The sequence below is a fragment of the Thyridium curvatum genome (assembly GCF_004353045.1).
Source record: "Thyridium curvatum strain D216 chromosome Unknown NODE_18_length_519074_cov_76.432364, whole genome shotgun sequence".
Taxonomy (NCBI): domain Eukaryota; kingdom Fungi; phylum Ascomycota; class Sordariomycetes; order Thyridiales; family Thyridiaceae; genus Thyridium; species Thyridium curvatum.
The window spans coordinates 351,387-367,143 of record NW_022156773.1 but is presented as its reverse complement, the minus strand read 5'-3'; the positions used below and the strand labels follow the sequence as shown (position 1 = coordinate 367,143).

The 15,757-nt window shown below is 54.5% G+C and overlaps 4 protein-coding genes across 4 annotated transcripts; 2 read left to right on the top strand and 2 right to left on the bottom strand.

Annotated features, from left to right (window-relative positions):
• Positions 1-111: 111 nt before the first annotated feature.
• On the bottom strand, positions 112-4,261 carry E0L32_004007 (uncharacterized protein; the record flags this gene model as incomplete). The annotated part of the gene is made up of 8 exons (XM_031138370.1): positions 112-1,268; positions 1,322-1,477; positions 1,617-1,714; positions 1,783-2,825; positions 2,874-3,072; positions 3,130-3,706; positions 3,762-3,844; positions 3,903-4,261. The coding sequence occupies 8 exons, from the start codon at positions 4,259-4,261 to the stop codon at positions 112-114; spliced, it is 3,672 nt and encodes a 1,223-aa protein (XP_030998069.1).
• Positions 4,262-5,327: 1,066 nt separating this feature from the next.
• E0L32_004006 (uncharacterized protein) lies at positions 5,328-6,644 on the top strand (the record flags this gene model as incomplete). The annotated part of the gene is made up of 6 exons (XM_031138369.1): positions 5,328-5,673; positions 5,735-5,905; positions 5,962-6,255; positions 6,311-6,334; positions 6,390-6,573; positions 6,632-6,644. The coding sequence occupies 6 exons, from the start codon at positions 5,328-5,330 to the stop codon at positions 6,642-6,644; spliced, it is 1,032 nt and encodes a 343-aa protein (XP_030998068.1).
• Positions 6,645-9,430: 2,786 nt separating this feature from the next.
• Positions 9,431-11,481, top strand: E0L32_004005 (uncharacterized protein; the record flags this gene model as incomplete). Its single annotated transcript, XM_031138368.1, has 6 exons — positions 9,431-9,661; positions 9,719-9,794; positions 9,851-9,880; positions 9,940-9,991; positions 10,052-10,189; positions 10,248-11,481. 6 exons carry the CDS (start codon positions 9,431-9,433, stop codon positions 11,479-11,481), a joined length of 1,761 nt encoding a protein of 586 aa, XP_030998067.1.
• A 596-nt stretch (positions 11,482-12,077) lies between these two features.
• On the bottom strand, positions 12,078-13,916 carry E0L32_004004 (uncharacterized protein; the record flags this gene model as incomplete). The annotated part of the gene is made up of 2 exons (XM_031138367.1): positions 12,078-13,769; positions 13,836-13,916. 2 exons carry the CDS (start codon positions 13,914-13,916, stop codon positions 12,078-12,080), a joined length of 1,773 nt encoding a protein of 590 aa, XP_030998066.1.
• Between the last annotated feature and the right edge of the window lie 1,841 nt (positions 13,917-15,757).

The following is a 15,757-nucleotide window of genomic DNA, read 5'->3' as shown; positions in this document are numbered from 1 at the left end:
CTTCATACAAGGGGCACGTCTTGGATGTGCTCGCTGTACATGCATTATAGCATGACTGACTAATCGTTGCTTTCCCTTCACATGAACCGGAACGTTTTGATTCATCCTACACTAATCACATATAGGTACATTGTCAAACTTCAACCTCCCGAGGGCGGTTCCGAACGCGGGTCCTGCCTTGCAGAAATCCGAACAAGGTTTATCGACCGGATCGACCATGGATCCAGAATAATTGACGCCATCAATCTGCAATTGCAGAGCGCAATCATGTCCTTTCTCGATGCCCTTGAAGACGGGCCCCTCATTCACAAACCTTGCCTTCTTCCCGCAGACCAAGAACGCATCGTGTTTGCCTAGGTCGCAAACATTATTGACCTTGAAGCCACCAATCAGCACAGACTGTTTGTTGGTGCACGCGGCGCCCGGCTTGAAGACTCCATAGGACTGGTCACTGCCGCCGATGAATGCGTCACCCCACAGCGAAAGGCACAGGCTCCCCGTCGGCTTGGGCGGGTCGGTCGGCTTGGGCGTGCAGTTGTCGATGCTGGTGCACTCTTGGTTGTTGTGCCCGACCACGGAGCACACCTGGCACTTGTCGATGTCGGTGGTCTTGGGCGGCGAGCCGATGTCGATCGTGCTTGTCGGCTTGTCGGTGTATCCGCAGCTGTTGTACGGAGTGACGTATGTCGCGACCGACTCGGCGAACGTCGATCCCGAGCAGACGCAGTACGGCACGGTGATGCCGTCCCCGGGGTCCATGTTGTGGTGCGAGCAGCTGATGAAGGCTGACGTCTGCGAAGTAGAGGAGCTGCTGGAGCTGCTGGAGGTTCTCGTTGGGGCTGCTGTGATTGGGCCATTGCCCCCGATGTGAGAGTACCTCGAAGGGTTCATCATGACTCCCCCGGGTACCAAGACCTCATAATCTGTAAAGACAGGTAGGTAGGTGGGGAAAGCGAAGGTGCCTGTCGCGGTCGTTGACGAGGAAGAGTCCGTGACACTGCAGCCAATGTTGGTCCTGCACTCGCTGAAGCTCCAGGTTGTCCAGGTCGTCGCCGGCTTGAATATCGTACTCGTTGTAGTGGTGATGCAGGTCGAGGCCGTCTTTTTCTCTTGGCAGTTCTCGCCATCTCCACCACCACCTGGACATCCATTGCCCTCACAACCACCTCCGTAATCATTCGACTGGTTGGAACAGTGAGGGCCAACGCACACGCCGTCCACACAATCCTCTCCGGTGCAGGAATGGCGGTTGCAATGCGGGCCCCGGCCTGACCACAAGAGTTAGCACAGCTGTGCAACGTGATCGGAATGGAGTACTCACATTTGCCGCTACCGCCGTCACAGTCGCTCCCTTCGCAGCCGGTGCTGATGCACTTGTCCCCCTTGCACCTTTTGGAACCACTATCGCAATCGTCACCATGGCAGCCCTTGCTCCCACACTTGGATCCCACACAGACACCATCAGTGCAGCCAGGACCTGGGAGTAAGGTCAGGAGTGGACAACCATACGGAGTATTTCTTTGCAGACGTACCGATACAACCCAAGGGGATGCAGAGGGATGGTATGAGGCACTTCCCATGATTGCATCCCGGCCCCGAGCACCCGACCGACACACATAAAGGGCCAACACAGATCCCGCCCTTGCAGTCTGGACCTTCGCAGAAGCCCGTCACCACAGTAGGGAATTCACACGGACCAGACTGACACCCAGCACTGGTACGAAAAGTCACGTCAGCACCACGAGAAGAGGTACAATCGAGAAGCCTGGGCAGTTCACTCACCCGCAATGTCCTTCTTCGTTGCCGCACCAGCCCCCCGACGAGCAGCACTCTCCCTGCGGCCAGTTGAGGCAGTTGATGCCCGTCAAGGCGCTGCACCTGCCATCAGTCGTCATGTTGCCCGCGCCCGGGACGCAGTCGCCATTCTGGCAGCCTGCACCGCAGTGGGCGTCGGTGCTGCCGCAGAACCCGTCCTTGGAGCAGCAGTTGCCGTAGGCCGAGCCCTTGCAGGTGTTGTGCGTGCTCTGCCTGCCGCACGTCCCGTCGGCGGTGGGACACCCGGACTGGCAGTTGCCCTTGGCGCAGTGCGCGTCGTCGCTGCCGCAGTAGCCCGCCAGGGAGCAGCAGCTCCCGCCGGCGAAGCTGCCGCAGAACGAGGAGCTGAACGACGCGCCGCAGGTGCCGTCGGTGGTTTCGCCGCCGATGGTACAAGGACCGCTGCTGCAGCCGTTGCCGCAGTGCGCGGCGGTGTTGCCGCAGTAGCCAGACGGCGAACAGCAGCTTCCGGCCGACCAGTCGCCGCAGACGGTGTTGCCAAACTTGGGGCCGCAAGTTCCGTCCGTGGTGTTGGTGGGAAGATCGCCGCTTCCGCTGCCGGAGTTGAAATCCACTGACCAGATCATGGTGCCGCCGAAGCATTGGCCATCGGCCCATGCCTTCTTCATCTTGACGGTCTCGGCGTCATCGTACCCTATCCATTGATCGTCCCACGTGATTTGCTTCATCAGAGCCTGGGGAAGGAGGGTTGGCTTGAGGCCCTTTTGTTGGATCAGATGCTCAATCTCTACCAGAGACATGACTCCGGGATAGTTGGTGCAGATGCCGGGCTTGCTGGGGCCCTTGAAGCGGCATTCTAGTGTGTTGCAACTCGGATCGCTTAGAGTGTAGCCACGGCCATAGTAGGCGAGTCCGAAGTTGATCTTTGAAGGGTTCAAGGCGTCGAACCACAAGGGCATGGTATCGTTGCTGATGTCCCTGATATCGGCCTGGCCGCGGACAACGGATCCTAGTGTCTTGACATCTGTATCCCAGTATCCGTGCAAGTCCTGGAGTTGTTAGTATCTGCCATGCCGGCGGTAGGCGTATGGACTTACGTATGCCATGAAACCGAAGAAGTCGACATACGGCTCCATTGCTTTGGCATCAAATCCTCTAAGGTACCAGTAATCAGGCGCCAAGGTTAGACTAATACCATATTGACCACCGAAAGCAGCCTTCATCTCCTTCACCAGCTCGACGAAGTTGGCCGTATCGGCAGATCTACCACCACGTTTGGCGTCGACCGGATACTCCCTAGATGGTGCCGTCAATGACTGGGGCCAACGACTGCTTGCAGGGATTAGGCCTTACCAGTCTAGATCTACCCCTTGGAACCCCCACTTGCTCATGAACCCCTTGAGAGACTGTATGAATGCTCCACGGTTGGAGGCCGTGGATACCATATCGGACCAAGCTGTATGAGTCGCAGTACCTGGGTCAGAGAAGTCGAACCCACCAACGGCGACCCACGTCTTAACTCCTTTGGATTGCAAAGCATTGAACGGAGGATACAGCTGCTCATCGGCAGCATCTCCGGGCACGATCGCAAATGTGCTCGGGTCGAACTTGGCAAATGCAAAATAGAGATGTGTCAGGCCATCCAGATTGATCTGAGATGGCGAGATGCGGTTGCAAAGGCGATCACGCGTGTTAGACGCCTGGTAGTATCCTATAGTTCTCCCATTGGTAGTACCGGAGCCCACGCCACACGATGGAGGAGGGACGGTCTGGCACAGACCAAAGCCTTGCTGACACGGCGCTTTGCCGTTGGCCTCCGTGGGATTGGGGTTGCAGTGAAGGTCATCTGTTCCACACCACCCATATGCAGAGCAACAGAGATTCATGCCGCACTTGATGTTCCCACCTGCGCTGTATTTGCCACACATGGCTATAGCAGTCCGGTTAGCAGCATGCCGAGAACTCGCTCGAATTTCGTCACATACCGGTGGCATTGCAATTTGAGATGCAGTTGCCACTGCCACAAAAGTCCGGGCCGTAGCCACACTTGTTGTTGGTACCGCAGCAGCTAGAAAGCGTGTCAGCATAGTATTCAATAACTATGTTAATTTGCTCGAGGGGGATACCTTTCGTCAGGACAGGGTGCTGTTGGGCCGCATTTTAAGGCATCACGTCGCTGCAGAGGCGAGGAGAAGCTCGGCGCTTGCAATGGGACCGGAGGTGCCTTTTCTGGACTCTGGTGTCCTGGGGAAGCCAGAATAGCACCTTGCGCTACCGAATTGGTGTCTACCCGACGCTTGAGACCAAGGTTGTGGTGATGAGCAACAATTTCAGTTGCTCGCCTAGAGATCCTGACGAGGTTGGCCGACACGGAGCCAGAAAAGAAGACAGCGGCAAAAACAAGGAGTGGGAGGAGAAGGCTTGGCCTCGAGCCGGGACGCGGTCGGCAAGGCCGCCCCGTTGAACCCGCCCAGGTAGAATCCATAGCGCAAATGCTCAGAACCACTGGAAGTCTGGATCACTGAGCATTAATCTAGAGGGTGAAAAACTATTGCCTTATGAACAAGACATCGCTATGTATACTTGTGGTTTGGTAATTATGTGCATCCTAGTCGGCTGCCCGGATCACAGCGCCCCCAACTGGGGATTGTATCCGGCCGGTGATTCCGGATTCAAATGCGAGCTTGGAAATACCTTGTGGGGAGGTCGTAAGACTCTTCAATGCAAACACGTCGTGAACCAGACCAGCCTTGCCAGCTGACTCCGAATGGTAAGCAATAGAAGTCCAGGCCTCAATCCGAGTGGCCAGCCCAGGGTTGTTGTGCCTAACATGTGGACACACATTTGAACTCTTATCTCCGTTAAGACTTTTAACGACGAAGCTTATTTTCTTTGGCGAAGCTAACTCATTCTTGACATGGATCGGGCGACTGATACCTGCCTATTCCGGTAAGTTAGCCGCGCTGTAGAAACAGACATAACAGCATCAAGGCCCGTCCCAAGCTAGGTGTTCATGCTTCATCCCAGTCTTCGCACATGGCATTTTTGACGCTATGGCAAATCTGTCATTCTTTAACTCCTTATGTAATCTATACCTCCGAGTCTTGCCAAAGAAAGAAATTACGTTTGTCCAGTTCCGGAACTTTGATCATGAGGTGAACGGGTCTATTGTCATCTAGACTACCAGTAATCACGGCGTTTTTTCGGGCTGTCACTCAGCTGACGTCCTTGTGTTCTTTGTGGGTTGCAATAGCCGTGTGTTATTGTTCATGACACTACGACATGGATGTTCTCCAAACACGCGTATCGACTGATGAGATAAACTCCGATCGTCAGCGGCATGAGGCTGGCTTCGTTGCCACTTTTCCTTCTCGGACTTATTCACACGCGGCATTCCCGAGGTATCGAAGGACTGGTAGCACGTTGCCGTCCCATCCGGAGGGCAATTTCCTACTTGATCAGAGTGAGCGCCTGCCAGGACACCACGCGGATAGAAACGAGAGGATCTTGGTTCTCGTACAATCTGCCCACCTTCGTTTACGTTGAGCACGATGCGTCGGTTTTGGCTTTCCAGAACGCTGTCGTTGGGCATTGTCCTTGCAACGACCGCCGTGCGAGCAGCCAACCCTTTATCGTCGAAACTGTGGACTCTCGTCGGATGCGACAATGTCGACCTGGACAGTCTGATCTCCGATGTCACCAAATTGGCAGATGCGGCTATCTCATCCATCAACAATATTGTGGATGGTGCGGTCATTGGCGCGGACGATGGCTCGACCGCGTGGTTCCATGCGAGGAACGCCATGATCTTTTGGGGTCTGTTGGGAACTTTTTCAGATGACCAAAAGCAACTTCACTTCGAGGGGAACGATCTGGCGATCTTGAACAAGGTCAAGGGTAGCTATGACTGGCACCTATTCATTGTTTGAAAGTCTGGGTTCTGATGATCACGTCGCAGACAAGTATCAAGGCATAGTATCTGCTCTTTTGGGCGGATACTGGAGCCCAAATTACAACTGGGTCTTCTGCAAGCCTGATCAGCAACCATACCCATTTGTCAAGGCAACCGTCGTGAAAGACTTTGTCAATAACATGCCTGCTGATATCCAAGACAAGCCGCTCAGCGACTGTAAGTTGAACTCTCTTTAATCATCTTTGGTTCCCCCTGACGTGTGGTACATGTAGTCAATATTCCCGATAATGTTTACTACCCCGATGCCGGCTTCTCAATCAACGCGAATGACCCTTCACAGAATGGGAGAAGGAGAATTGGACTGATAGGCTCGGACCCAAATGTGTGCAATGTGGCCGATTCGCCTGCAGCTTTCATCTATCTGCAGGAGCATGATTCGACGACTCATTGGATGGCATTATGCAACGTCTTTTACAATTCTCCCGCGACTGTCGGTCCCAACCTTCCGGATGACGCATTCAACCTTGATATCTACAAGAGCCAAGCTTCCCAGCTACTTCACGAGTGTGAGTAACCCTCTTCGCGCAGGTAGTCTGGGCTACTTTACTGATAAAGCAACAGTGATGCACTTTCGCTGGTCAGATGGTAAGATGAACTCAATATCCCAGACTGGCCTTGCTGCTGCTGACAGAATGAGTAGTGACCGATTATTATGGAAGGATAGGGAGTATGACAAAGGATGATCACTTTTACGGCTCGGCCGGATGTGCTGCACTTGGTGACGACTCGAATCGTGCCATGGCGAACGCCGACAATTACAGGCTCTTTGCCGAAGCATCTTACCTACAGCCTCGGAGATGGGAGGTTGATCCGAAAAAGCTCGGGTGAGTACCACGCCTAGCAATGAGCAGTCGTGCAGTTTATGCTAATGGTGAAGAATAGACAAAGCAAGTGAGTTGAGAGCCTTCCTATGGAGGAATTGTTAAGTTTAGGGTGTCAAGGACGGTATTTGTGTGTCAAGGACGGTCAATAGGGAGTCATTGGTGGTGCTTCGATACTGCCTGTAGGCCTTAGAGGTTCCTGATGTTGCCTATACACGTGTAAGGCGGTGAACTGGCTAAAAGACACGTATACACGTCTACTCAGACAACAGACAGCTAGGATACGATTTAGCATTCTATCTTTCTGGTCTCTTTGAAAAGCGTACTTCATCAAATCAGTGCCTGGTTGTTCACAAGTCCTTTACCACGAGCATTCATCATGTTGAAAAAGCTGCACAGGACGTCATAATATCTACGATGGTGGCGTCCATTACTCTTGGACGGCCCGAAATTGCCGGTCTAATCTTGTTTAAAAGTCCAATGAGATAGCCGTGTAATCGATCAGTTTCTCGCCTATTATCGATCCAGCAGGATGGAGGCTCATAGGTCAGTTTGCAGCTGAAAATTGCCCAGAGTCTGTAGTTTTAGTGTGATCAAGACAAATGTAGGACCGTGTTCAAGCTAAAGCAAATTTGGCCACACCTAACTCAGCTGAGATACACGAGCTAGGAAGGAAATCCCGCATGATACCATGCTCTACACTCAGTCGACGTGCTAGTCGCGGTGAGATATCAGGCCAGCCTTCGATACATGCTCGAAGACATCGAGACAGATCTAGCATGGTTGTTTTTGACTCGACATGGGCCCTTCATTCTGAATGTAGTCCCAGGTCTGGCTTTCGAAACCGATCTGTGATGAGTAAGTGGATTGCAAAAAGCCCTCTTGCTCTTAATGCTCGGCGTTGCCAATTTGACCACTTTTCTGGAAGTTGGAATTTCCAGGACAAGTGATCGACCACGTCTGGCAGTGACTTGCCCAGTATCGGCTTGATGTTAGCGATTAAGAGAGGTCGGAATCGCGATCTCGAAAAGGGGCAACAGCCAGCTTGTATGCGTAACAAATGCACCTTATCGCCACCAGAGCGAGTACGAGATGGTCTCAGCCACTAGTCCTAGCCAAGAGTACCCGAAGCTGAGATAGACCGCCTGACTATCAATCTCTTCGTTTACGAAGCAAAGCCGCTTTTGACGCTGAAGGAACTACGAGATTCAGGGAACGGCCAGTAAGATGACGTCTTTTCGTGGGTTCTCAGGTCTCACGCAAGGTCATGTCAGATCAGTTGAAGAGCGGCTGAGCACCCCGCACCGTTCGGTAAGTTCGTGTGTCGTCTACCACGTTACCAGCAAAGCCCCAAAGACGGGACGATCAACTGCAACTCCAAGTCGCGTAGCCTATCACAACTCACATTGCTTCCCACCCAGGGGCGGCACGCGCCTGCAGGTTGTGGTCGAATCTCTGCTGCGGTTCGTCGCCATGGCCTCCTTGACACCTGCAATTAATATATTAGCCGCTTTTCATTCCGGCTAAACTCCCTGTGCACCATTCCCTCACCCAAGACAATGGATATAAATGATAGGTGCAGAGCATGAGCACATGGTTGCCGCATGGATCGCATCCGTCCCTCCTCGCCCAGCTTGCCTGCCGACCGCTAGTCACTGGCTACATTACGGACTGGGCCTAAGCACCCCCCGGCTCGCTTCTGCCTGCATCTTGCGTAATGCCTTGCCAGTTCAGAAGGGATTCTAATGTAACCCTGAACCGATCAAATCAGACGACAGTTCAGGATCAGGTTAGGTCTTTGCTATCTAAATATAACTGATCAGAACCAGGTCCTGCCGCATTCCCTATATTGAGCTGACTTTCAAACCAGGATGCTGGAACTGCAGTCTGCCACTGCAATACCGGTCGGTTCCGAGAGCTTCCCGAAGCTACCGGGACTAGGTCCGGGGTCTGGTTGGATGTTGCGCCCTAGCCTCGTATGTGTAGGGCCGGCCAGCGGTGAGACATGGTTTACGCACCGTGAAAGGTTGATGTCGGCAGATAGATGGCCCTGTGTAGAATGCAAGGGCAGGGTGGCCGCATGGCAAGGTGCATAATTATACCTCGGCCTCGGCCGGCATCTCGTCTGCACAGGTTACCAAACGAGGTTGCGTGAAAGAGAGGGGAGGTCATGAACTTTCCGAAGACACCGACTGGTTGACTTACACACATGACTTGCCTGCCTCACATCAGAGAAGGACCAACTCAGGAATATTTAGCGAGATTTCCAGAACGTACGCATGCACATAGCTATCTTGCATTGCACCCATGAACCGTGACAACCGTACGGCCCTGCTCACTTCGGTATGTTGCTGACGTTCATGCAGGTGCCGAGTCGCCAGCCACGCCATGTCCGTGCGATGACGGCTCGGGCGTGTCTCCCAAGGCGGAAACTCAGGTTTCAGCTTTCAAGGCATCTTACACAATCCGCAAAGTTTTCGTTTACAGCCACACCTTCCTATGTGAGACATCCACGTAAGGACTCAAGGCCGTTGGGCAAAGGTCCCAAGAGATGCATTCTTGCCGCTCCTGCCGCTCCTGCAGTCCTTCCCGTCCTTCAGACCTGGATTGACTGGTCAGAGATGGGATGTCAGTTTCCCGGAAAAGACTTAGCCACCCTGCAGGTGAAGAGACTATTGAATGCAAGGTTCGGCCCTCGAGATGAGGGATCGTGATGCAGGAAAATCCATGCCAGGTGACCAGGGGACCAAATATCTGCCTATAAATATGGTACTCGTCCCATGAAGAAGAGGTCAGGTCTGTTGAAGTGTTTGAGCGACCACTATTTTGCAGTGTAACTCTAGTCGTTGATCTATGCATCATGGTTCTTACCAGGGTCATCAGGGGCATTGCCGCCCTGTCACTGGTTATCATCGCCATAGCCAACCCTCTGCCAGACCCCGTCGTGAATCTTGCACCCAGGCAAACCATCAGTCCAGGTGGCCCGCCTTGTGGTCAGAACAACGCCACTAACAGGCGCTGCTGGAAGAACCTCTGGAACATCAACACTGATCCTGACGTTGACCACCCGCCTGCGTTCAACAATCGCAATGTAAGACACTCGTTCTGAACTTCTGACAAGTTGGTCAGTCGCTCATATTCTCCCAAGTATGACTTGTTTATCACCAATATTACCTCCTGGACGGGACCAGACGGCGTAGTCAAGCCTGCCATGCTGATCAACAGTAAGTCTCGACCACTCACGCCTTCAAAGTATAGGGTTGCTGAGAATACAAAACAGACCAGTTCCCTGGGCCCACTATTGAGGCTGGTACGATGACTCTCTCGAACGCCACCTCTATTTCATACTCTTCTCTAACTACTGCTTAGACTGGGGTGATTACATCACTGTGACTGTGCACAATCAACTTCAAGACAATGGGTGAGGCGAGATGAGGAATGCCCTATATGCATGTGCCGCGGTGAGCTAATACAGTCTCAGAACCTCCATTCACTGGCACGGCATCCGACAACTCGGTGAGAGCGACCAAGATGGTGTCAATGGCGTGACCGAATGCCCCATTCCGCCGGGAGCTAGCAAGACCTACTCTTTCCATGTGATACAATATGGTACATCCTGGTACGTTCCCGATGAACAACAAAATTCAAATTCACAATTACTTACCTTCCAATTCCAGGTACCATAGTCACTTCTCTGCCCAGTACGGCAATGGGATAGTCGGGGCTCTGGTTGTCCACGGACCTGCTTCCGCCAACTATGACATTGATCTCGGGCCTTACACGATCACAGACTACTACCACGAGACAGCTGACGTCCTGCAGCGACGTGCTGAGCTTGTCAATGGGGGTCCTCCAGACAGTGACAACATCCTCTTCCGAGGAAAGAACATCAACCCCCTTGGTGCCGGTGGTCAATACGACAGACTCACTCTGACCCCGGGCAAGAAGCACCTTCTCCGCCTGATCAACCCCAGCGTCGACAACAGCTTGACAGTCTCGCTCGTGGGTCACAACTTCACCGTCATCGCGACTGACCTGGTCCCAGTCACCCCCATTGTCAAGAGCCAGCTTTTCATGGGCGTCGGCCAGCGATACGATGTAATCATTGACGCTAGTCAGGCTGTCGGTAATTACTGGCTCAACGTGACCCTCGAGGCGGCCAACAACTGCGGTAGGTCCGTCAACAAGTTCCCTGCTGCCATCGTGCATTATGACGGCGCGCCAAACACGAACCCAACCAATCGGGGAACCCCCATCACCGCCGGCTGCGCGGACGAGACGGGCTTCGTCCCCGTCATCGACCACTCCATCCCCCCATCCCAGTTCAACCCCAACTCGTTTGCCGTCCAGTTCACCACCCCGACTGTAGACTTCCGCGGGCCCGTCTTCCGATGGCTCGTGCGCAACGTCGATATCGACGTCGACTGGAGCCACCCGATCCTCGAGTACGTCGACCGCAACAACAACTCGTATCCGCCCAAGGCCAACGTTGTCGAGGTCTCGCAGGCCAATGTCTGGTCCTTCTGGGTCATCCAGAACCAGTTTGTCCTGCCGCACCCGGTGCATCTCCACGGCCACGACGTCCTGGTGCTCGGCACGGGCGCCGGGACATTCGACGCGGCGACAATGACCAACCAGCTCGACTTCAACAACCCGACCCGCCGCGACGTGGCGCAGATGCCTGGCAGCGGCTGGCTTGTCATAGCGTTCAAGACGGATAATCCTGGGTGTTGGCTCTTGCATTGCCATATCGCCTGGCACGTCAGTCAGGGGTTGGGGATTCAGTTCCTTGAGCGAAAGTCGGAGATCAAGTCCTTGATGCATCTGAATCAGATGCAGCCCAACTGCGATGCGTGGAGGGCCTATGTTCCCACGTCTTACTGGTTGCCAAAGCTTGATTCGGGGCTATGACATGGAAATCTTTGGAGTGCGTATGGCTTTTTCAGGTCTTGAGGGGAGTGTTGCTGTAGTGCCGAGAGAAACAAGCATTACGGTCATTGCTGAAACATTTGTCTGATTATTCTCAATTACTTTGATTCTTTGAAATAATACGTATTTGATTATAACAGTAACCAGTGGAAAGCCTAATGAAGTATTATTGATGTCAACGAGACGACCAAAGTACCTTGTTTCATTGGTGTGCTATCTGGGTAAAGTCCATCTCATATCATGCCATCCATTCCACTGGCCTGGGCAATCTGTTCAAGAATGATCGCTACTAATGCAGACAGCATGAGTTTATCACTTTCATGGCAAACAGTCATCAAGGATTCACTAAAGTGGATCAGTTCGTTTCGTCTCGTTTCAGGCCACTCGTTTGTTTCGCAAATTGAACATTGCAGCGATGAAACTGAAAGTCACTAGGAATCATGACAAGCCAAGCCAGTACTACACAAGAGGAGGTGTATTTATGCAGGTATGGAAGATTGCTCTCTAGGTATTAAAAGTAGTATACGATCATGCCATCATGTTCCAAGAAACACCCGTCGTCAGCATCATCATCAAAATCAGGGTCGCGCGTCAGCAATGATCCTCGCGGCGGCAACCTCGGCAATGCCGTACGCCGCGGTCTGGATGTGAGCAGACAGGATGGCGGGGATGATGCTGTTGTCGACGACGCGCAGGTTGGTGGTGCCGTAGACCTTGAGGTTGGCGTCGACGACGCCGCCGTCCTTGCGCGGGAGCATGGCGCAGGTGCCGACGGGGTGGTAGAAGCTGTCGACCGACTTGGTCGCCCACTGGCGCCAGGCGTCGTCGTCCTGGATGGCCAGGCCGGGCTCGGTCTCGACCTCGAACATGGAGGCCATGGGCTCGGTCTGGGCGATGCGGCGCGAGAACTTGGAGGCCTCGACGATGGCGCGCAGATCGTGCTCGTGGCTCAGGAACTTGGGGTCGATGACGGGCTTGCCCTGCGGGTTGGCCGGGTCGATGTGAACGCTGCCGCGGCTCAGGGCGTGCATGACAGTCGAGAAGAGGGTGACGAAGCGGCCGCCTGGGTACCCGGCGGCGCCGACGTAGTTGGCCTCCATGATGAGCTCAATGTCCGGGATGGAGTTGTCGTTGAGGAACTGGAGCTTGAGCTTGTCGATGACGTTGGGGCTGGAGCCGATGTCGGCGGTGGCGGCGGCCATGACCTGGGCCTTGGAGTCGGCGCCGATCTGGTCCCAGTTCATGAAGCCGTAGGCCGCGCTGGTGTACTCGTACAGCGAGCGCTCGCCGTTGAGCCACTTCTGGAGCTCGCCGGTGGCGTTGGCGCCCTTGTTGTCGTAGATGAGGTTGTCATAGGACTCGACGCCCTCCTTCAGGCGGTAGGTGTTGGAGACGCGGATGTGGTCCTGGTAGTTCTCCCCGACGCCGGGAAGGTCGATAATCTGCTTGACTCGCGCAGCCTGGAGGACGGGGCCCTGACCGATGCCAGAGTTCTCAAGCAGGCCGGGGCTCTGGACGGAGCCGGCAGACAGGACGACTTCCTTCCGGGCATTGATTATGGTGCCGTCGGACAGCTTGACGCCGGTGGCCTCGTAGGCCGGGCCGCACTTCTGGAAGACGACGTTGGCGACCTGGGTGTTGGTCTTGACGACAAGGTTCTTGCCGGCGAGGGGCAGGTAGCTGTTGGCCGAGTAGGAGCGGGTGTGGTGGGTGACGTCGATGTTGGTGGGCTGGAACATGACGCCGATGGGCTTACCGCCCATGTTGCTGCCGTCATTGACGTTGACGCCGAGCTTGCTGACGGTGGGCTGCCAAGTGTTGAGGACGGGGAAGATGACACGGTTGTACGTGTTCTTGATCGGGCCGGTGTAGCCGTGGACGTCCTGGTCGTTACCGGTGAAGTTCTCCGACTTGGTCATGGCCGCGATCATGGTGTTCCAGTCCCAGTTGGGGTTTCCGAGCTGGGCCCAGGCGTCGTACTCGCCCGCAGCAGCGCGGTCGTAGCACAGGTAGTTCATCGCCGAGGAACCGCCGAGGACCCTGCCGCGGTTGACGCCGATCTTGCGACCAGCAGCGTTGGCCTGCTCGACCGTGGTGAAGTTCCAGTCATAGTTGGTCCCGAGGATGGAGCCACGGAGGCCGGGGACGTTGATCCTCAGCTCGTCGAGGGCGGAGGGGCCGGCTTCGATGAGCAGGATGGAGGCGCGAGGAAGGCCGAGACTCAGGCGCGTGGCCAGAGCCGAGCCGGCAGTACCGCCGCCGACAACGATCTGTTCACTGGGGTTTAGTCTTTGCGCGGCGTGGGCTCTGCTGAAAGAACAGTCAGGTCAACATACATAATCGTAAGTCTCCTTGGCCGGCGCCGCAGTGGCGCCGGTGACGAGGGCAAGAGCCGTCCAAGTCTTGAGGAACAACATGGTGAAGTAGTCGGGAAAAGAGGGATGGCCCGTTCCGAACAAAAAGAGTGACTGCCTGTTCCTTGGTAATAAGACCTTGGATGAGGATGGCTGAAGGTCAATGTAAGCTACCGTGCCGCTGGGAGGCGCGAGATTTTATGGCCTGCGAGTCGATGCCGGCGCTCCCACGTGGTGAATTGCCGTGGTACGATGATGCATGGTTGACAAAGACCGGGACGCCAGGGGATTTCTTATTTCTGGGTAAAGGGTCTCTACGCGATCATGGCTGTGTGGTGCACATCATTGGCGCCCCGCTCCCTGGGGATAACACCCATGGCCATCAAATCATGGCATGACAAGCAAGTAAACAGCGTGGGCTCACTGGCAGGGGACAAGACTATGTTAGAGCGTAGACGAGATTAGATGAAGCCGCCAGCTTGGGTTCGATTGTCTGAGTAAGAGGTTGGCAATCGGGTAAATAAGTATGTCTGCCGATATTGCAAACCGGCGGGCTCCCCAATTGAGGCACGAATGCCTCGGGTGATGGGGTAATTGGGCAGTCTCTGTGTCGAGAGACAAGGTGACCGAAGAAGACTCACCTGGATGGGTGGAACTGCTGTCCTTCTCCTTTCCGTCTACTCCGTAGGAAGAGACATCTCACCTCCTTTGCTCCTGCAGCACAGGCAAGAAGCCACTCTGGTAATAACTCCTCAAGGGTTCCTTACACGGCAACATGGACTGCTTTTGGCGTTCTGTCCCGCTTTCGATGTCGCAGCCGGCCAGGGGCAGGGGGCAGGGGGCCCAGAGCAAGAGGGACCTTGAGCAGCACCAGGATGAGCGGTGGCGTTCCCCGGAATCGACGCAAGGAAAACTTGCCCTAGAAGCCTAATCCCCAGGGTTACATCGAGGTCCGGACCAGGCTAGCCTGAATGAGGCTTGGGGCGCTTGGGGCGAGGGACAGCCCTTAACCGGGGGTGGGCACCGCGAGACGCGCGGAACAGCCGGGTGGTGGGTTTGAGGGGGTCTCCCGCGAGTCAAATTTGCGTCCATCCTGCAAAATCAAGGTCGAGGGGATCTGGTTTACTTATGACTGCATTCGAACTACTTGTACTTGTACGTGAGTGTCCCACTAACCTGGGCACGGATAGTGCGCTCAGACGGGATCTCAAGTCTTTGCGGGCCGGTTCGATTCGGCCACCGTTACGGCTTTAGCTTTCTCGCTGTCCTGTGCCGTAGCATTTCTCTCGATTCAAGATGATGCCTCCATTTGTGTTCCTGATCCTGCCCGGGGTCCTGGCCCGGACTTCAGCCGTGGACCGTGTTCGGAACATCGCGTCTGCCAAGCCAATGCGCATTGACCCTAACACACCTTGCTGAAAACTTGCAAGGAACGTTCAGAAAGAGTTATGGGGCAAGGGTCACTGCTTGCAAGGGTCGGGGCAGAATTCCTAGACCTTTTACGCTTTATCCCCTCATTATGGCCACTCCTCCGTCAGCGCTAACTTAACTGAGACCGACAGGGGCAAAGCCGGGGCTTGAGCATGGGCTTTTCGAAGTATTTTTTACACCTGTTCAGGAAGGAGAAGACAACCCAGTAAGTGAAGAAATAATGCCAGTATGTTAATTCCACCGGAATCTGCGGAGGTCGCTGAATCCTCTCTGCATCCTCCATGGCCGGGCCGCAAGCGAGCTTCTGGAAATATGGAAGGCAAAACATACGAAGTACGTACGGAGAACACACCGAGTCAGGCAAATTGTGCAGCAACCTCAATGGCCTTTGCGCATGTCACAGTAACTGTAATGCCAATAGGGTTTGTCTTCCCTGCTACCGGGATGTCATGAGCTGCATATTGGTTGACCAA